We start from the raw sequence: 19702 nt of genomic DNA, 5'->3' as shown, positions 1-19702 counted from the left end.
CCTTGCTGTTTTAATTTACAATGTTATTAACATTACCAAATGCTTTCATATATTCACTTTTGTTATTTCCACACTGTGAATGCCAGTTTATAGTCTTTACCCACTGATCTATAAGGATACAGCATAGTATTTTAATGAGGTATCTATAAAGTATAAATACTAATCCTTAGTCCATCAAAAAAACTCATCTTGTCTTCACTTTATTTTTGTTAGTTTTTAATGTCCATTTTTCCTTCTTTTTTCATTAATTAATTCATTAAAAAACATTTAAAACTAATTCTGAAGACTCAAATTTAGAAATAACTTTAACAGTTAATTTCAGTCATTTCCACCAAAATAAGCTATGTTAAATTTTAATTTTTATATCATCAATATGGCCATCCCTCCTTTTCAATTTATTACTCTCTTTTCCAAATGTAGAAAATTGTTACATTTCCGATTTGGAATAGATTTTATTTACTACTAGTTATTTTATGAAATGAAATAGAACTTTCTTCAAATTTTCAATTATCTCCGCCTTATTCTATCAAATCTACTTGTCAGTGTTTATACCTGTTCTACAGTATTAGTTATGGTACTTTGATACTACGGATAGTATCTTCTAAAATCTAATAGACTTATTCTTCTCTCATTGCTCAAGAAAAACATTTTCCCCTTAAGGGAAAAGGGCAAATGAATATATAAATCATATTGGATTAGTTTAATGGTACATCATACAGTTTTATTCTGTCTTAATGTAAGTTATTGACAATACTCTCTCAAGAGTTTTAAGGAAATTAAAACAAGACAAAGTAGTGCTTAAAAACAGATATTTTTCCTGGAGGGTTAACGATGTATGTTAACAGTTCTAAATGATGTGACAGAACCGGTATTTTCTTCCCTAGTGCTTGTCATTTAGGGACAGTTGAGACCAGGACACAGCAAGTGTTTTATATAAAGGGCCATTAGTAAATGCTTTAAATTTCAGGGCTACATACAACCTCTGTCACAGATCCCTTCTTGGTTTTGTTTTTTTAAAACAATCTTTTAAAAATATAAAAACGATTCTTAGCTCGAAGGCTATACAAAAAATGCCTGTAGAATGAATTTGGCCTACAGGGCACAGTTTGCCAACCCCTGATTTAGATATAAAGCTATACAAAGACTAGGATTTGCTTCTGGAAACCCATTCTAAGCTCTGTAATTCTAAGTAATCCATAAGGGAAATGCATTCCTTCCTTCCTCTGTAAATTGTCTCTCTCTTATTAGCCCTTTCAAAAACACAAAGTTCACCTCTCAAGTAAATTTATGATATATCTTCCACCTAATTTTCCATTTATAATGGCTGGGCCTACTGACATTACTGGTATTGTGCTTTTATGATTATAATACCCATAGTTAACAGTAAATGGACTCATAACATGCAGGACATTCAACTTGACTCAGAATGACTTAGAAGAAAGGAATTCAACTTTTTAAAAATACTTAATCACAGAATTATTTTGTTTTTCCACTCGTTTTATTTGATATAACAAAATAACATACAAATAAAATATAGTATAATGGGGTTGGGAAGGCAGTCATTTTGTGACATTTACCACAATAAAAAGACCCACAATGAACATTTTGGTGTTTAAAAAATCCTATTCTAAAAATTAAGTACAGCCCTGGCTGGATTGGCACAGTTGGTTGGAGCATCGTTCCATACATAAAAGGTCTCGAGTTTGATTCCCAGTCAGGGCACACACCTAGGTTGTATGTTTGATCCCTGGGGTGCATATAGTAGGCAACCAATGGGTGTTTCTCTCCCACATCAATGTTTCTCTCTCCCTTATCTCTCTCACTAAAAAACAATAAAAACATATATATCCTCAGGTGAGGATTTTTAAAAATTAAGACATCAAAAAATTAGTAATAAAATATCTTGTAGACTATAGACTACATCTTAATTTCTTGAGTCTTAGTATTTGTAGAAAATGCAACTCTACAAAATGTAGATAGCATTTAAGTCTTAAAAATCCAGATACAAATTACCTTGTTAAGACAAGAAATGATATGACTGAGGTCAATCCAAGGAGCACCTGCTTCTGTCACCTGATGAAAAAGATGATCCCTAAAGAGTTTCAACAGATAACGGTCTCCGGTCTCTGACCAGGTAGGATCCTTCTGAAACCTGAAGAAGGTAATATTTTACCTCAGTAATTCATACTATATGCCACATGGCCATATGTTTATTTTTCTGACTCAAAACTAGCTTTATTTTATTTTCTCCAAAAGTTATAGGGAAGCTAAAAAAATTTTTTTTTCATATTTTATGCTCATATTGCCCAGGTTCTTCTTTTTTAAATAATTTCATTTAACATGCAAGTATATGAATATCAGTTTTCAATTCTCAAGGGCAATCACCCCTTATACATCTGTATTTTAGAATAACTTCCTTATTTAAACCACTATCATTAGATAAAATGGGGAAGAAGGAAATGTCTTTAGATATCTTTAGAAATAGGTTAAAGAGATTATCCTTTCCCCCCTCCCACCCTCAGATTACAGAGAAGAGAGAGATGGTCAGGTATGTTTTTACTGGTGAGCATAAAATAGAAACCTGTTTAGGAAACAAAAAGGGGGTAGATTTTGGTTTCCTACTCTCATGTGATGATATGATGAAAGTGTGCTGTGCCCAATGTTCATAGCAGCACAATTCACCATAGCTAAGATTTGGAAACAGCCTAAGTGCCCATCATCAGATGAGTGGATTAAAAAACTGTGGTACATCTATACAATGGAATACTACGCTGCTGTAAAAAAGAAGGAAATCAGAGGGAAGGCAAGGGGAGGAGGGGAGGTAGAGATCAATCAAAGGACTTGTATGCATGCATATGAGCAAACCAATGGACACAGACACTGGGGGGAGGGGGGGAAGGGCATGTGCTGGGGGAGAGGGTGAAGGGGGAGTGGCCAGGGAGAGGCCAATGGCGGACAAAGAAGACATATGTAATACTTTAATCAATAAAAAATTTTAAAAAAAGAAAGTGTGCTGTGAAGAACTGGAGAACAGACCAGATTACCAGTTAGTTTTCAGCAGCCTTTGGAACTATGGTCCAGTAAGGAAAACAAACATTCAAATAACCAAAAAAAGTTGTAACTGCATATTTAAATAATGCAATTAAGAAAAAGAGATATAGTACAGAACAGAAACATGAATTCCTCTGTAAGACAAGGATAGCTTTCCACAGGAAGTAGTGGATACTCTTCCCAGAGGAAGGATGCTCCTTAATCAAAGACATCAATATTTGCAAAGGATCATTTAAGAAACATAAGAAAAGTCAGTGTGGCTGGATGGGGTTGGATGAGAAAAGACTAGACAGATAAAAAGGAGTACAAAGGGAGGGTTAGAGAGTAAGGACAAGGAGGAGAAAGAAAACACTAGGACAATGAGTGAGAGAAAAAAGAGAGAGGAGGAGAAAATTAAAAGCAAAAAAGGCAGATCTGAAGCAAAGATAAGAGGGGAGAGGTCAGATTATGCAGCGTTAGGTCATGTTAAAACATTAGTCTAAAAAAAAAAGAAAAACATTAATCTGCATTCTAAGAACAAGGTGGGGGGGGCACTACATGGTTAAACACAATTATATGTGTGCTTTACAAAGATCATTCCAGGGACTTCCAATTAAAATTGATTAAACACACCCATTTATCTGTTTCCTTTCAAACCCCCACCAAATCTGTAATAAATGTCTTTAAAAGGGTGTAAACACACAAGGACAAAGGGATCAGGAGCAACAATAGCAGATACACACACACACACACATCACAGAAATTTGGAAGGTAGAAAGCAGAAGGTAAGTGGTATGACTTAGCAGAACTGAACTATAATGCTACAGGGAGCATAAAAAGAGATCATCACAAGAAGCCAGTCATAACAGTGAGGCTCAGGGGCTGACGTCATTCGGTACTGCTTAAAGATCCTGGTGTGAACTGAGGCTGGAAACAAGAGAGTAATAAAAGGTTCCATAAACAGCAAACAATAAACCCATCTCTCAACCAGGAATCTTCCTAAAAAAGGTGCAGAGAGCATCTCCAGTCTCCAGTATAACAGGCAAAGCAGGAAATCAGGAACTGAGGAGTGATGGGTGAGACAGTTTAACCAACACTTTCTCCCTCCTTGCCTTCCCAAACCTTGGCTATGGGGTTTATACTACAGAGAGAAGGTTGGAAGATTCTTTTCTGGATATGCTGACCTGCCCAATAGAAATATGGACATTTGGAAGCCTACCAAAAAAACCCCCACAAAAGTCATACCTAACAGTATCACACATTCTGCTTTGTCACAATTTCTGCCTCCATAAGGAGCTTCCCATTAGTTTTTTAGGACCTCATTTTATTTATTTACTAGAGGTGCAGTGCACGAAATTCGTGCACTGGGGGTGGCGGGGGTCCCCCCCTCAGCCCAGATTGCAAGAGGGCGCAGGCCAGGCCAAGGGACCCCACCGTGCACAATTGGGGCGGGGGAGGGATGCAGGAGGTTAGCCAGCCAGGAAGGGACTGCAGGAGGACTCCAGGGCATATCCAGCCCGTCTCACTAAGTCCTGATCAGCCAGACCCCAGCAGCAAGCTAACCTACTGGTCAGAGCGTCTGCCCCCTCGTGGTCAATGCACATCATAGCAACTGGTCAACTGGTTGACTGTCTGCCCCCTGGTGGTCAGTGCATGTCATAGCGAGCGGTTGAGTAGCCTTAGCATTCATTAGCATATTATGCTTTGATTGGTTGAATGGATGACCGGACACTTTGCATACTGGGCTTTTATTATATAGTATTTATTTATTTATTTATTTATTTATTTATTTATATGATTTTAGAGAGGGAGAGAGAGAAACATCAATAAGAAACATTGATCAGCTGCCTCTTGCATGCCCCCTACTGGGGATTGAGACCACAACTCAGGCATGTGCCCCCATCAGGAATTGAACCAGCAACCTCTCAGTGCATGGGACAATGCTTAACCAACTGAGCCACACCAGCCAGGCCTAGAACCTCATTTTTAGTATAAATGGCCAGCCAAGCATCAGAAATGCTTTGGAGAATAAAACAAAGCAAAGCAAATTCTTTCCTATAAGATATTGCAGGAAACAAAAAAACTTAAAACCAAAAATTTCTAATTGACAGCCTCAGAGAAACCAAAATTAAATGCTGTAAGAGAGAAACAGAGTGCTAAAAGTTCTTGAAAATTAAAAATGATCGCAGAAATTTAAAAATTGAAAGAAAAACTAGGAAAACATTTCATTTTAGACAAAATAACTTGAGATAATTGCCTAGAAAGAACAAAAAGATATGATACAGTAAATAGAAGAGAATATTAGAAAATCAGTTGCAAAGTCTAACATCTGAACAATGGGAATTCCAGAAAGAGAAAAGAAATTACCAAAGAAACAATGACTACAAGTAAAGAACATAAGTTTCCAAGATGAAAAGGGCTCATGTGTTGATTCAGCAGAATGAATTAAACACTCACACCAAGACACATCAGTATGAATTTCTGAACATCAGTGATAAAGACCCTGAAGCATGGTGGGGAGGGGAAGGATTTGGAAAGAAAATGGCTTTAAATCTGTCTAGAAGTCAAAAAGACTATGGAGCAATGCCTCAAATTCTGAATGAGATGATCACTCCTATAACTCAGCTATGTACTACTAGAGGTACTAGTTAATACAAATCACTCAAGAGGAATTAAAAGTATATAAATTAAAAAGGAGGAAATATAACTAACAATACTTGAATATTTGACCATATATCAGAAAACCCAAGAGAATCTACTGAAAAACTGTAAGACAATAGGGCATAAAATTTATAGAAATCTATTATTTTCATGTATATTTGGTAACATGCAGTCCAGAAGACAAAATTGGGGGAAAACTCCCAATTATAATAACAATAAGAAAAAATACCTAAGAATAAACTTCTGGTGATATAACTATATAAAGAAGTAAAAAAAAATTCAATAACATGCCATTATCTTGGTTAAGAGAACTCGTCATCTAAAAACACAAATGGTCCTTAAGTTTATTAATAAACCTAATATGTTATCTTCTCAATAAAAATACCATCAGGTTTATTGATTTGTGTTTTTTTTTTAACTAAAACAAGCTAATTATAGAATTTATACAAATTACTAAATGGTGTTAGGAAAACAATAAAACAACACAAAATAAAATGGACATAAGAAAGAACTAACACTATTAGGTTTTAAAATGTCAATCATTAAAACATTGTAAAAGATGCTGCCTTAAACTAGTGTGGAAAAGCTAGACTAGTCAATAAATAGTTTTTGGACCACTGGGTAGTCTTCTGGGATTCATACTTTACATCCTATAGAAATCCCAAATATATAAATAATTTAATATTTAAAAAAGAAACTATAAATATTCTAGAAGAAACCATGAAATAATTCCTTCATAATCTTACAATGGAAAAGATCTGCCTAACTATGACTCAAAATCTAAAGGCATAAAGCAAGTTTCATCAATTAGACTACATATATAAATGCCTGCATGGGAAAAATTAAGCAGTCAAAATAAAAAAAAAATTAAAATAAAATAAAAATCACAGGGCAAATCTCTCTCGATCCTATATATCACAGAAACCTGACAATCCAATTAAAAATAATAATGAGCAAAGGACAGAAGAGAACAAAAATGATCAAAAACATAAGACTGGCAATATGCTCATTAAGAATAAATAAATAAACAGATAAATAAATAAGGGAAATAAGCCAATCAGAGAAAGTCAAGTATTACATGATCTTATTCATATGTGGGATCTAGTGAACAAAATAAACTGATGAACAAAATAGATCCAGAGACATAGAAGCATGGAACAGAATGCAGTATCTGAGAGAAGGCGGGGGAGGGTCGGTGGGTGGGAAGCTATCAAAGAACTTGTATGTACATATGCATAACCCATGGACACAGACAACAGGGTGAAGGCCAGAAAGGGTCAATGGGGGGAAAAGGGGGACATATGTAATACTTTCAACAATAAAAATTTTTTTAAAAAAGAATAAAATACAAACTAAAACTGCATTTATCAAGTTGACAAAAATCCAAAAAGTTTGAAAAAAGTATTGTTAGTGAAAGACTCCTGTGCATTGTAGACCTTCTGTAATAGCTATCAAATTACAGGGACATTCCCACTGACCTAACAATCATAACTGGACCTCTATTTATGCACACACAAAATTAAGTGAGTCCCTACAACATTGTTAATACTGGCACAAAAGACTGAAAACAACCCAAATGCTCATCAATAATAACTAGAGAAATAGTGTATCCATTGGATGAACTATTAAATGGCCATAAATTATGAGGAAGCATAGCATATTTGGTTAAGAGCACAGACTGTGAAACCATACTGCCTGGATTTAAATCAGGCTCATATACTTATTTTGTGGTCTTGGACAAGGTATTTACCTCTCTATGTCTCAATTCTCAGTTGAATGGGATACTAACAACATCTGCATCACAGGGTTGTTATGAGGATTATGTTGTCATATTTGTAAACCATTGACAATAATATTTAGAATACACTAAACATATCTGAACAAAATGATTTCCAAAAGACATTGTTACGAGAAAATAAGCCATATACAAAAAAAGCAATTGTGTGGTTTATAATTTGTATATATTAAAAATTGATGGTGGAGACCTAGCCAGCTTGGCTCAGTGGATAGAGCGTCAGCCTGCGGACTGAAGGTTCCCAGGTTCAATTCCGGCCAAGGGCACATGCCTGGGTTGCGGGCTCGTTCCCCAGTAGGGGGTGTGCAGGAGGCAGCCAATCAATGATTCTCTCTCATCATTGATGTTTCTATCTCTCTCTCCTTTTCCCTTCCTCTCTGAAATCAATAAAGAAATATATTTCTTTAAAAAAAATTGATGGTGGAGTATGGGTGTGGATGTAAGTAATAGCCTATATACTAGTAATAAATGGCTAATATGCAAATTGACTGAACGGCAGAAAGACCAGTTGCTAGATGTGCACTGACCACCAGGGGGCAGACACTCAATCCAGGACCTGCCCCCTCCTGGTCAGTGTGCTTCCACAGGGGAGAGCCGCTCAGCCAGAAGCTGGGCTCACGGCTGGTGAGTGCAGCAGTGGTGGAGAGAGCATCTCTTGCCTCTGTGGCACCGCTGATGTCTGAGGGCTCCCAGACTGCAAGAGGTCACAGGCCAGAATGAGGGACCACCACCCCCGAGTGCACAAATTTTGTGCACTGGGCCTCTAGTATAGTCATTACCAGGGAAGTATGTATAAGAAACTAAATAAAGGTTGGTGGCAGAAATTGGGGAGATTGGGCATATCAAGTATAAAAGAGAGATTTTATTATTTTTACTGTAAACCATTTTCTGCTTTTAAAAATGTATTCATATATTATCTATTCAAAATATTTAATTAACAAAAATAATTTTCTGAGGACAATCTAAAATTATATACCCAATCATACTATTAATAAAATGTGAAAGTAGCATAAAGATATTTTCAGACTGACAAAAACTAAAAACTCACCTTTCCCAGGAAGCTACAGGAGAGGTATGCTCTATTAAATAAAAAAAGAATAAACCAAGGAAAAAGGCAAGAAACAGGATATCCAACACAAAGGGAGAGACAATGAAAACTCCCAGGATAAAAGTGAAGGGAAGTTCCAGTTCTAAAGTGTGAGTGTGAGCAGGCTTAAAGCGCAATTAGCCCAGATAGGATCAGGAAAAAATTTGAGGCTCCAGAGGCAATTTCTCTAAGGGGGAGAAAAAAAGAGAAACTGATAGGCTACCTATTTTTGGACCCCATGGAAAAGTGTTTTATAACTCTGGCAGAGAATTTGGAATGAACTGGCAGTAAATAGTTTTTAATTTGTTTAATAGTTTCCTATATAAGATCATTATTAACTCATGAAAACAAAAATAAAATAAAAAAGAAAATAAATAGTTATGATTACTAAGTGATGCAGCTATTAACAATATTTACCTTGTTATAAAAACATCAACACTAAATAAAGAGTTAACTCAAAATTTATGGATTAAGTTGTGTGTGTGTGTGTGTTCAGTTAAGGGAAGGGGTGTGAAAAATGAAGCATCTTTCACAGGACAAAATCATTTGCTGAGTTAAATGATTAAAAAAAAATTAAAAAAAAGTACCATAAGCATACATCTATAATAATAAAAGCATAATATGCTAATTAGACAAGATGGCCAAACGACCTTCCAGACAACATTCCAGAAGAAGCCGGGGCTGCGAGGGCCGAGGCAAGCCACCAAGGCAAGCTGCCGCGACTGAGAGGACCAAGCCCCTTGCACAAATTTCATGCACCGGGCCTCTAGTTTAAAAATAAAGAGGTAAGTGCCAGAAGAAACATAGAGTTCCTAAAATATGGTTCAAAATAGTCATGTTGTCTTTATTTAGAAAAAAAATTAGCAAAAATACTGAGTCTTTTAAACTTGAAGAAATATAAGTGAACTTGAATTCTGTGGTCAAAAAATCCCTCAAGCGAAGACATTTATCTATTTCTATGAACAAAGGTGACATTCCTGAACTGTAACTTACACTGTAGTCACAATAGCTGTGATACTGCCTTAGCTGTCTTTGACAGTTAAGCAGTTCAAACATCAATTCTGCTTCTTTCTTGAACATATGATTAACTTACAAATGAGGCAGAACTAAATGACAAATAATGTAAGACGGTGATAGCACTGATATGAAACAGAAGATAAGAGACATGCAACAATTAGAGATTTCTGAAATCTTTAACCTGACCTGAATTGACCAAGCTTCAAAACGGAGACAGGGTTAAGGCAGTACTGATCACCATCAACTGTCCACTATGTGCAAACCACACTGGAGATCTAACACAGTATATTTTCTTTATGTATGTATGTATGTGAAATTCTTAAGGACAACCATGCCTTGGCTGTAGTTTAAAAACAACACCCTAATTAATGATTAACAATAGGCTTAAGGTCACTTCACATGAGAATTTTTCCCTTTTCCAAATAAAACCAGTTAAGGATAAGGTATACCCAATCTTATTATGCAAAACCATGCCCTTGATTGAAACCGTTATAAAATACTGAAAATCCTTACTCCGGCCTCTCATTGATTGTTCCCAATTTTGCTAGAAGCCTAAACAGTCTTCCATTTTGAACCTCCTATAAAACATTTTAAAAAGAGACAGAATATTAATATTCCAGCTAACTGAATATAAAAGCAAAAGTTTACAAAAATTGGTATCCCGCACCAATATTACCTTTAACCAACAAATCCTAAATATTCCAACCTTCTGGTTATACTTTTAAATACAATGTGCCCATGCCATTTAATAGTAATACTCAAAATTATACAGCTGGGCATTTTTAAAAGTTTTGTTAAAATAATTCACGTGAAAAAAAAATCAAGATTTTTGTCAAATGAATGTATCAAGGCCATGAACAAAAAGAAGAAAATAAATGCCACATAGGAAATTAAAATACTAATCATTAAGTTTGGGCAAAAATATGTGCAATCTTAGCCAACTATGCACTATATTCTGCACAATAATTAGTATGCTTTTTATTGATTTATACACAGAGATGCAAGCCTGTATACAGGCTCTTAAATGCACTCTTTACCTTTGCAAGGTCCTCCTCTATGACATCATTTCTCATTTGAGCAGCATCCAACTGAGTATAAAATCGAGCACCGATCATGGGCATGATGTCATTAACACTTCGCATCCTGTTCTGATCAGTCAACAGATACCTACCCAACATACAGAAGAATTACTTGAATGCCAAACATGCAATTTGAAAAACAACATGACCCACAAGCGTGTAGCTACCATTGCTGCTATCATATCAGTACGCACAAATTTGAAAACATTTTTTCATGCAAGTCAAGTTCACTTTTCTCTGGAAAATCTTAAGAGCCAATGGAGAAAACTGTAAACGTGTCTCTTTCTCTGCATTTTTACTTTTTATTATGAAAATGAGAAAGGAAAATTTAATAGAGTTATACTTACCATTTCCATTCTCAAAACCTTCTTTATAATAGTGAGAGATGAAAAGATTGCTACACATTTTTTTGGAGAGGTGAAATAGGGGTTGGCTGTAAGGGTTCCTCAACAATAATTTCTGAAACTAAACCTGGGTTTTCAATTTTGATAAATCAAACGAGCCTCAGCTTTTTAGGAAGCTGTCCTCTGCTCTGCAACTTCATTTACCAGCTGTCATGGTATAATTATTTCTGAGAAATCTTCATGCACTAATACACATCAGAAGAGACCAATTAAATTTCTTCTATTGTTACAACTAAGGCAGAAAAAAATTTATGTTTCAAAGGGCCACCTTATAGAACACAATAATTAATCACCTATTATTGCTCATTCTGATAGGTAAGCCATTTCCTAACCCTTCTCATTAAAGAAGCCTCCCACTCATTCACTCTCTGCTTAAACTTGTCTCATTTTCTTCATAGGGTTTATCATTATCTGCAACATCTTACTTGTTCACATGTTTATTAACTCCTCCCTATTAAGGTGGAAGCTCCAGAAGATGAAAATTTTATGCATCTGTTCAAAGCATCTTTAGCATCTGGCATATAGCAGGCATTCTTTCGTTGAATAAATGAATGGTTATATTCATGTGGATAATCAATATCTTACCTACTCATCTCGTAATTACTGACATATTTACATCTAACTACTCATTTTACAAGCTACATGACTTTGGCAAGTTACTTTACCTCTCTATGTCTCAGCTTTGCCACCTTTAAAATGGAGCTAATAATGGTACCTAATCCCTAGCGTTTGGGAAAGAATTAAGAGACTTAATTCATATCAGTCAGTTTGAAAGTGCCTGATACATGGCTTACTGCTCTATAAATTTTAGTTACTGATTAATATTAAAGTATGACTTTTGCTGATTCACTTTTTAAGGAAAATTTCAAAATTTACATGAGTAGGGAAAATTACTAAATCTCCATGTACCCATCACCCAGTTTCAAAAACTGTTAATGTATGGCCAACTCTGTTACATTTATATTCATTACTCTCTCTTTTTTAAAAGGAAATTTTGGAGATTATAACTTGAGATTAGAGACATCCTCGGTGCTGCAAACTAAGGCCAGGAATCACAGCTGTGATCATATATGAAGCAAATATTTTCACTTAAAAGAGAAATCATCTTATTTGATTATTAACAGGAAACAGGTATCACTGGCTCTGTCACAAAGACACTTATGCCAATGTAACAAAGCACAGGTGAGCAGCCCCATCCTCCATTCCTCAATTCCATACCCCAAGGCCAGTCCAAAAACAAATGGGATCATCCAGGGCTACAAGAAAAATCAGAAGAAACAGCTGGAAGCTAAAGAGAGACTGATAAGGATCTATAAGCTCTAACTGCTTCTAGAACATAACAGGATAAACTGCAATAGAGACTTCCTATTCCTAGCATGTGTTCTCTAGAATAACTTATAATAAGGGTTGTCTGGAATTTCCAAATGTTAGAGGTATCTTGGACAGGGAGCAGTCCTTCTGTGATGACAGTAGTCCACAGTGGGTTTTTCTTACACCAAATTTATTTCAAACCGGCACACAAGGATTCCTTGGAGTTTGAAGATACTGGAGAAGCATAGAGACCTTTACATATATGTTTTCTGGAATGGATGTTCTGGCCATAGAGTATATAACTGAATCATACCTGAGGTTTATTTATGAAAGCTTTCACAAAGACAACGACCACTCTCTAGAGTAGTAGTCAGCAACCGGTAATCCTCGGACCACTGGTGGTCCGTGAGGTCCAAAAGGTTGGCGACCGCTGCTCTAGAGCAGCAATAATAGAACTTTCTGAGATGATGGAAATGTTCTATGTCTACACTATCCAATATTAGCCAGGAGCTACAAATGGCTTTTGAGCTCTTGAAAAGTGGCTAGTGAAACTAAAGAACTAAATTTTATTTCATTTTAACTAGCTTAAACTTAAAAGGTCATATGTAGCTAGTAGATACCAATGCAGCCTTAGAGGGTACCCTTTGGAAATGTTTAAAACATCAGTAACTGATTTAAACACACTGGTTTATAAATTTATTCCAAGAAATATATACTTAGCAATAAAAATAAATTACAAGTTGCTTAATTGTGTTTTGCCTGATTTTAAATAGCAGTCAGTAAAATAAACAGAATCACTATTAAAAGGCCCTTATGAAACAGCTGTCTTATCTCATATGACCATTATACATGTTCAATTGTATATTAAAACTTACAAAATCAGATTCTTCAGGTCAGAAGAGTAGTTGATTGTCACCAGTTCCATGGCTTTCTGTAAATTCTCTCGCTGAATTCCTGCCAAAGAGTTGCAAGCCAAAGCCAACACAACTTTTCCTAATGATATCAGATCTGCTTGCTGACATGGAAGAATAAATATATCTTTTAATTTTTATTTTAAAAGAACAAATTTAATACACTTACACTATTGCCTGCATGGAAAAAGTACTTATACAAAGAAGCTGCAGAGGGGTTTCAAATATTAATGATCATCAGAATCAGATGGGAGCTTATCAAAAAGAATTTCTGAGCCTCTCCACCAGAGATTCTCATTCAATAGGACTGAAAAGAGGTCCAACATTTTTAAAGCATCCAGGTAATTCTGATGAATGCAGTTCTAGATCTACACTGTAAAAAACATTACTCTAAAAAATTCACATGCCAACTACAGAACTACTGCCTTAAATTTTTAAAAAATTACTTAAATAGAGCTGATACTCTTACTATTATAAGAAATTTAAGGCTGGTTATTATACACTTGCTTTACTCTGATCATTGCAATTTATGATATGCACTTTCTCATTTTCCATGATGCCTAAAGCATAGTGTGTACTTGAAAATTTACTTGAAGAAAACTTATTCCATTATTCCAAACACAACATCAGCCATTACCTGATTTTTCATGTACGTTCTTTAGGACACTGAAAATACTGCCAACCCAATGATATCCCATCTGTTGATGTTCTTAACAGACAATTATATTCCCACCGTAAAAGATCTTTGAGCTCCCTAACCACCTAGTTTCCCACGGGTTTTTCTTTTTTTCAAATTTACCAGTCTGAGGCCTTTCTTCTGAAAGGATTTTCAAAAAACAGCTAGCTGAATTGAGGTGAGCTCCCCGTTACCTATTATAACTCCAGGAAACAAAATGGTCACCTCAAGAGGCCCTGCTTGGCAGGTAACTATTAATAAGCACATGCCTGGGAGAATGGAGCAGCTCAGAGTTAAGTGAAATTATCTAAAGTAATTTCTACAGAAAACTGTAAATCTTCAAAATCTGAGATCTCATCTGAATTATTGGATATATGTTCATTTGCTGAATATTGGTTTAGTATAAGGAGTTTTCAAACTTAGCTATAAATTAACATCATCTGAGGAGCTTAAAAAACAAACAAAAATCACCCAGTGACCATCCCCTCATCTCAGTTCTGATGTCATTAGTCTGGGGTAAGATCTAGATATTGGTATTTTTCAATGCTTCTACAAGAGATTCTGATGTGCAGCCAGGGTTGAAACCTACTGGTTTTGTGGAATGTTTATAATGGTATATTTGTGACATCAGGGGAGTATTTCAAGGCAATCACTAATGAAACTTTAACACTACATAACTATCCTTAGCAACATTCTACCCAAATAATAAAGTATAAGAGGAAGTTAAACTCCATTACTAAAATAACATGAAAAAGTTCAAATTTAAAAATTTATCCCAAACTAGCATTTGTGAATCTGACACTGTGAACATAAGATCCCTTAATCTGTGGAAAAACTGATTAGAAAAACAAGCTACTTTGAATCTGTAAGAACAAGAGATACCAAAAATGCATGCCAGAGAAACTGTTTAGAACTTGATTAGAGGTACAGAGTTAGGAGCCAGGGGAGAAGGGAAGGTGGCATGGGGAAAGGTCACTGCTGCCATCGTTTTGTTTCTTTCTCTGGAGGGCACTGCCGTGAACAAACTCAAGAAGGATTCCCCTCAGTCATTCTCAAGATCAAGTAAACATTCCACATTACACTAAATGAAATCATAAATCAGTGCATGTAAATACTAACTGGAAATTTCTCTAAGTGTTGTAATCCACTGTCGTCAGCAAAGCACACTGAAGGTTATTTATCAAGTATGTGAGCAGCATGTACCAACACACAACCTTCCAACCCTTAAAACAGTAGAATTTTCAGGTTAGCTCCACTCTGAATTGATGCTGTAACTACACCTCCCACTTAGAACATCCCATTAATCCCTAACACAAGACAGGAAAACAAAAGTCCAAGAGAACTGAAGGACTGATGGGTTTAAAGAATAGCAGCATCTGGCTTAAGTACTTCCTACCACCATTCTAAAACTGACCAAAGGTAGGAGTATTCACTTTAGAAATAATATGTACATGTCACATAATCCAGATTAAATGAGAACTATTTTTTAAAATAAAAGACATTAATCAGGTCCTGCTTAATTAAGAGAGTTAACATCATAAAAACTCTATAACTCTCCTTTCCTTATTTCCCAGCTAAATAATTTTCCAGTTGTTATTTTGCTTCTTACCTCCATCTGGTTTTCCCCCCATTTGTTGAATTCTGGAGGTTTTTCCCCCCAACTCATTTTCAGTTTCTTCCTGATTCTTGATTTCTTGATTTTTCTGATTCTATCTATGGCTCTACTTATGTCCATTTTACTGAAAGTCAGTCTCTATTCACGTGTCTGAAACAGACTATGAAAAATAGACTACAAGAAACAATGTACTCCTTTCTCATGTGCCCTCTTCGCTATAAAATCACAATCCCCTTTTTGGAACTATTTTTAATTCTCTCCATTACCTTACTAAAAGCTATATGAAAAATCTTCCACACATATATACCACCCCCCCAAAAAATAAAGAAAACCTGATATATCCTTTACTGCTGAAGATAAAGGGATGGTGACAACAGGTTGAAAGTAGCCTGAGTTTATGAATTAAGGCAGTTGTTCATTTATCAATCAATTGCCCCAAATGCTTACTTAAAAGTTGTTTGTAACTCTGGGATTACTTTTTCTTATGAGGAATTGTTTTTCAAGGTTAACTTCACAACTTGCAACATAACTGAAGTAATGTACATTTGCAAAGAAAAAAAATGGGAAATAATATTGTTGTGACACTAACGGGGGAAAAAAATATCAACCTCGTTTTCCTTTATACTAGTAATTAAAATAAGAAGAAACTCTTCAGACTAGAAAAGAATAAGGAAATACTGTAAGGCTATTTTTTAAAATGTAGACATGAGGTTTCCAAATACTTGCAATAGAGACTGATGGCACTAGTTCTAAATTTATCTTCCAAAGTTAATATTATTTTCCTGAATATATGAAAATCACTAGTATTTTTAACAGCCAATAATCAGTCACTTTTAGGAGCACAACAAATTATAAAGAACAATTTTCAGAGCCAATTAGTCAATAAATATAAGACAGAAGATAAGGAAAGTAGGTAAGAAACAACCATTCTAGATTTAAAAAATAAAAAAAGAGGGAGCAAATCTCTTAGGCAGAAAGGAAGCTGCTGCCATTGGGGCAAAAGTAGCCACACAGTGGCCACTAAGTGGTGTGACCAACCAGGACAGGTTGGCTGCTATTGAGGTTAGGTGGGCACAAGTAGAGCAGAAGACATGAAAAGTCTGCATACAACTAACTGAATGTGATGAGTAGCTCCAACTCTTTGGGACTGCACTGCCTGTGGTAAGAGAAGGCCATGCATGAATTGGAATACTAAGCACTACATACACTCTACTTCTCAGTCTGTTCTTTCCTTTTTGTTCTGAAATTTTGTCTTATGATAAAGTGAACTGAAATCTTTCAAGATTTAAACAAAAAATGTTGAAATGAAAAGGACAATGAGAAGGTGAGGTATCCTTGTTTTTCCATGTAATAAGAAGATATTCTACCTCATATCAACTTCTGTAAGTTAATAAATGTTCATAAACACACAAAAATTTTACACAAAAAGAACATTGCCTTAAAATGACAGTTGAATAGCCTCCGAAAAATGTATTGTAATACAAACTGAATGATCTGAAACATACTTTAAATAGCCTCGTCACTTGTACAAAGTAATCAGGCAAAAGCAGCTACATTTAACAGTCCTTGCAGAGATAGGTTCTTATTCTACACCTTAAGATTAATCAAGAAAAAAGAAATAAAAAGCTAAGTACATAATGGGACCTAAGTCCAAACTATTATTATGAAATAATACTATAATCAAATTCTGATAATGTACAAGAAGTGATGGTCTTTGACTAAGCAAAAGAAAAAAATTACTTAAAAAATGGCAATACAACACTATTTCTTTGAAAATATTTCTAAAATTTTCAGATTGTTAGTGGGACAATTATTCTAAAAGTAAAAAAGAAAAAAAGTAAAATCTCGTTTAATGTAATTCATTCAACTGACCAATTAATCTGTTTTAATTCTGCTGAGGACAAATATCCTAATCACATAAATACATTTTCATTTGAACAGCTAGAGTCATTAATTCTGTATATTCCAACTTATAAGGGCTCTACACTAAATACATTAGTGATTAAGAAACCCATGTTCAAAGTTTGCATAAAAATCACCCAGAATAAATTAAAATCTACACTTAAAACCCTGAAATACTTTAAAATAAACAGAATTTGTCTTTAAAAAAAAAAAAAACCACACACACACAAAAAAACAAAGAACCAAGCCTGTAGGTATTCATGTTAATTCTTACTCACCTGGTATTGAGCCATTAATGCCAATGGATTATTATTCTGGCTGTTATCAAATGTTAAGACATCAAATACACCAACACAATTTACTCGCAACCTTTAAAGATCAGAGATTTAAAGAAAATAATTAAAATGAGATTTTAAAAATTACATACTAGTGGAAATTTATCATTTCCTATAATATTTGGAAGAACCTCAGAATATTATCTACTCTAACCTTCTGTCCTACTCCCATATAGCCTCTACTAATCACCATTTTAGAGATGAGAAAATTAAGGCTCAAAGATATTAAGGTTATAAAAGTTAGTAACTAATAAAGCCAGGACTATAACTCATATCTTTGACTACCAGCCCAGTGTTCTCTCCACTGTACCAAGCTGCTTCGTTCATGTAAAGAGCACTACTTAGCTTCCTAACACTTGCTGAAGATATACTAGCCAATATTGGAAGCATCTTACATGTATTAATTCATTCAATCCTCTCAATCATCTTATGAGACAGGTACCTTAAAATGTAGAAAATGGTGAGGAGAGTACCCGTCTCATTAGGTTACTGAACACAATGAAGTTAAGGTACTTGATCAGAGTCATAAAGACAGCAACTAACAGAGCCAGGAAGCTAAGTCAACTGGTACTACATCTAGAGCTCTTCATACTACACTGCCCAAGCCAATTCTCAAAATTACAACTCAAATGAAACTCTGCTGAAGTTAGAGTCTGTCTACTTAACTCTGTCAGTGGTTCTCAAAGCATATGACCCAATCAGTAGCAACAGCATCACCTAGGAACTTGTTGGAAATGCAAACTCTCAGGCCCTGCTCCATATTTACTGAATGAGAACTCTAGTTCCAAGTTTGAGCCCAATAATATGTGATAAATAAGCCCCCCAGGCAATTCTGATTCAAGCTAAAATTTGACAATCACAGTTGTACAAAGAAAAGTTGTGTTGATATTACTTATATATCCCCCCAACCCTAACCATACATACCTCCAAACCCTTACAAGATTCTTGGTTAATAACCAGGCTTTTTTTTTTTTTTTTAAGAATTCAACTTTTTTTTTTTAAATTACAAATGAACTCAAAAGTCACAGCAATTCTTCTGGATGGAATATATGAAAAGGTAAAATTAAAAGAAATCATCATGCTTTGTTTAAAACCAGTCATAGGTTAAATGCACAATAAAGAAGCCAAAACTCAAAATGCTAGTACCTCGTTTTGCCAGTTATCAGAATCTTTGTTGGGTCCATAACTCGACATGCCAAACCTGCTGTGTGAATGGTACGCAGTGCAGAACTCAATTGGACAATATATGCCCAAATAAGAGATTCTGGCAATAATCCAGCATGCTGTCTGGGCAATGGTCCATCATGTTGACCTATAAAGCAAATAATAATTTTAAAAACTTATTTAATTAATCAACTAAAAGACTAAAACATTCAAACTAAAATTAACAGAAAATTCACTTATATTCATGGTATAATTTGTCAATTTATACATATGTATACATGTAAAATTTAAGTTTAGTCTATAATTAAGGGACAAACCCCAAATTTCCCAATTTGAGATTATCCTATCTAATAAAAGAGAAACATGGTAATTAGCGTACGACCGCTACCCTTCCCGTTGGCTAATCAGGGCGATATGCAAATTAACTGCCAGCCAAGATGGCAGCCGGCAGTCAGGCAGCTTGAAGCTAACAGGAAGCTTGCTTGCTTCAGTGACAGAGGAAGCCAACGTTCCCCGCCTGCGGCTGCCGGCCTCTGAGCTTGCAGTTTGAAACATTGTTACAAATATAGAAGCTAAACAAAACCCCAGTAAGCTGTTTTCAGTCAGCCGGGATCTCAGAGCTGGAGTCACAACAAAGTTTCAAATACAGAAGGTAAACAAAGGCCAGAAACCTGCTTTCAGCAGCCGAGCCTCAGAGAGAAAGCCGGCTCTCAGC

At 35.3% G+C, this 19702-nt stretch overlaps 1 protein-coding gene across 6 annotated transcripts in view; it reads right to left on the bottom strand.

Annotated features, from left to right (window-relative positions):
• PAN3 (PAN3 poly(A) specific ribonuclease subunit) overlaps positions 1-19702 on the bottom strand; it is a 154974-nt gene that overhangs the window by 3386 nt on the left and 131886 nt on the right. For all 6 annotated transcript variants that reach the window (XM_014548557.1, XM_014548553.1, XM_014548556.1 and 3 more), the window contains 6 exons: positions 18970-19135; positions 17767-17857; positions 13260-13399; positions 10628-10757; positions 10104-10168; positions 2014-2152 (listed from right to left, as the gene is read on the bottom strand). In XM_014548557.1, the coding sequence (XP_014404043.1) occupies positions 2014-2152; positions 10104-10168; positions 10628-10757; positions 13260-13399; positions 17767-17857; positions 18970-19135 (731 nt within the window). The remainder of the gene's footprint in view (positions 1-2013; positions 2153-10103; positions 10169-10627; positions 10758-13259; positions 13400-17766; positions 17858-18969; positions 19136-19702) is intronic.

This window comes from Myotis brandtii, unplaced genomic scaffold (genome assembly GCF_000412655.1).
Source record: "Myotis brandtii unplaced genomic scaffold, ASM41265v1 scaffold513, whole genome shotgun sequence".
In the NCBI taxonomy this organism is placed as follows: Eukaryota; Metazoa; Chordata; class Mammalia; order Chiroptera; family Vespertilionidae; genus Myotis; species Myotis brandtii.
The sequence above is the reverse complement of the archived record's forward strand: the minus strand, read 5'-3'. Positions and strand labels throughout refer to the sequence as shown.